Here is a 2,526-nt window from a genome sequence, read left to right on the forward strand (position 1 = left end):
GGGGCTCTGCCCCAGCAGCGAAGCCACCCGCACCCCCGGCTCCCCACCCAGCTGAACAGGTCGGCCACACTGAACAAGTACGTGAAGCGGATCCGCCTGCCCTCACCGCACATCGACCTGAAGCCTGGCACAGTCTGCTACGTGGTGGGCTGGGGTGACACCTCCAACTACGGCGACCAGCCCACCGAGCTGATGGAGACTGGCACCACCATCGTCAAGCGGAGCCTCTGCCGAACGCTGTGGAGGGGCAAGGTCTCGCCCAACATGCTGTGTGGGGCCAGCCGCAACACCACGCTGCAGGGCGTCTGCGCAGTGAGTACACTCCTGGCCCTGTGCCCCCCAGCTATCCCCCTCCAGGAGACCCGCTAGTCTCCCTCCCACCCCTTTGCTTCACAGGGCGACTCCGGGGGACCCCTGATCTTCAAGGAAAAGGTTTACGGCATCGTCTCATTCTCTGGGGAGAGATGTGGGGACCGCCGGTACCCTGACATCTACACCAAGATCTCCAACTACATCGACTGGGTGCATCGCACTGTGCAAGGGTGCCACCATCAGAAGGGGCAGCTGAAGCCCTAGCTGGGGCTGGGAGGGGGTCCCATGGGCAGATGGGCTGCAGGGAGAGGGGCCGAGGTGTCTTGGCTGCCTGGCAGCGCCCAGGAGGGGAGAAGAGGGCCAGGACTCCCATGTCCTCCCAGCTCCAGGGGGGGTTTGGGAGCTGATGCTCAGGGCTCCTTGACCCAGGGCAGGGCAGGAGACTGACTCTGCCTCTTGGCGAGGAGAGATGCATCCCCCCCAGGCTGTACAAGAAGCCCCAGCACCTCACTCGGCCTCTTGCAGTGGCAGCATTTGCCTTCCTCAATAAAACCTCGTTCCCAGAACTCTGCCCATTCACCTTCCCTCTACCCACCCTGCTGCCCCTTACAGGGGGGCCACAGCCCCCAGCTCTGGGACAGGCAGGAGCCCCAGGGACACTCACCCTCCACCTGCCCCTGCCCCAGGGACGTGATGGGGAGACCAAGCCCGAGACCCACCTGCCCAGGGAGCCAGTAGAACCTGAGCAGGGGGTTTTAGCCCCTTTTAATCTCCTGGTGGGCAGCTGAGCCCAGGAGGGCTGATTGGGGCCGATCCTTAACCCCACACTGCCCAGGGCGGCTGCTGCCCATCTTAACGGGGACTGGTTTTTCCCAGCTTTCCCCTCTCCTGTCCTTCCCCTGCCACACTGCAACCCCCTCTCTGGCCATCCCACTGCTCCCGTTTCTGCTCCGGTCCCCAGCCAGACCCCCGGCTTGTCCTGGGCTGAGGTGGATGGAGCAGGGGGTGCAGGAGGAAGGAGGGAAGTGACAGCCCCCACTCAGGACCAGGCCTTGCCCTGGAGGAACCAGGATCCGCATCCAGGCGCTGCCACCCCACGGAGCATCCCCAGCAGCACTGGAGCTGCCTTCCCGCCGGGGTGGGGCTCCCCATCCCGTCCCGTCCCGTCCCACCCCGTCTCATCCCATCCTGTCTCATCTTGTCCTGTCCCATCCTGTCCCACACCACACCCTCCCCACTGTGCTAAGGGACCCCCCCCAAACAGGGGAACCACAGACACCTCCTGGGGGCAGATGGGCTCCCAGCCGCCCGGCTGCGCTGGCAGAGCCCGTGGGGATCCCGTCGAGAGCCTCACCCACCTCCCCAGCGCGCTTGGGCATGCAGATGGGCGCTTGCCCCGGAGGGAGCTGGGCGGCCATGGGCGCAGGGGCCAGGAGCTGCCCGCGCCAGCCGGGGGGACATGTGCTGAGCTGCTGCTGGGTCTCAGCTGACATGCACACAGCATGCGACTTTGCCCGGCGTCGTGGCCGTCTCCGGGGACAGACCCAGACATTCCCTGCTCCCGGTTGTTTGTTTTATCTGCAAATTGCTGGCACGCTGCGGCTGCGGGGCGCAGCCGCCCTCCCCACCCGAGGGGTCCTGCAGGAGGCTGCGGCCGACCGCAGCATCCAGCACAGGCCATCTCACTGCCCTCGGGGGCTCTGGCGCGGAGGATGAAGGCCAGGGCTAGGCCAGCATACCGAGAGGTCCCCAGAAGGCACCCTCACCTCTGTGGTCCCCATGGTCCCCGTGCTGGGGACTCCAGGGGCTTTGGGTGCCCCTCCCTGTGGCACACTGCCCCATCCCCTCTGGTCGCAATCCTGGCTCCCCACTGCAGGGCTTTGCATGGGGTCAGGGGGACACAGCTGTGGGCATCAGTGGCCTTGGGGACAGCAGGGGGTGCCCAGCAGAGGACAGACCCCTGTCAGGCTGCCAGCCCCCAGGGAAGCCCCAAATCCCCATGGGCTCCTGGCACTGGCAGCACGGGGCAGACCCCCCCCTAGGATGCCGGGGCAGGACTGCCAGCCCCGGGGCTTCTGTGCGCTGCCAGGAAGCCTGGAGAGCCAGCGCCTGTCCCAGCTTGTCCCAGACCACCCAAAAAACGGCGGGAAGGAGGCGCCTGACTCACGGCCGTGTTTTGGAAGCTGAAATCTCCCGCTCATCGGCGGGGGGGGC

General features: G+C 66.3%; 1 protein-coding gene across 1 annotated transcript in view; it reads left to right on the forward strand.

Moving 5' to 3' along the window:
* PRSS57 (protease, serine 57) overlaps positions 1–576 on the forward strand; it is a 6,924-nt gene extending 6,348 nt beyond the window's left edge. Inside the window, exons 5-6 of the mRNA XM_019472216.1 lie at positions 52–312; positions 397–576. Of these exons, the coding sequence (XP_019327761.1) occupies positions 52–312; positions 397–576 (441 nt within the window). The remainder of the gene's footprint in view (positions 1–51; positions 313–396) is intronic.
* The last annotated feature ends 1,950 nt before the right edge of the window (positions 577–2,526 follow it).

This window comes from Aptenodytes forsteri, unplaced genomic scaffold (assembly GCF_000699145.1).
Source record: "Aptenodytes forsteri isolate BGI_AS27 unplaced genomic scaffold, ASM69914v1 Scaffold147, whole genome shotgun sequence".
Taxonomy (NCBI): domain Eukaryota; kingdom Metazoa; phylum Chordata; class Aves; order Sphenisciformes; family Spheniscidae; genus Aptenodytes; species Aptenodytes forsteri.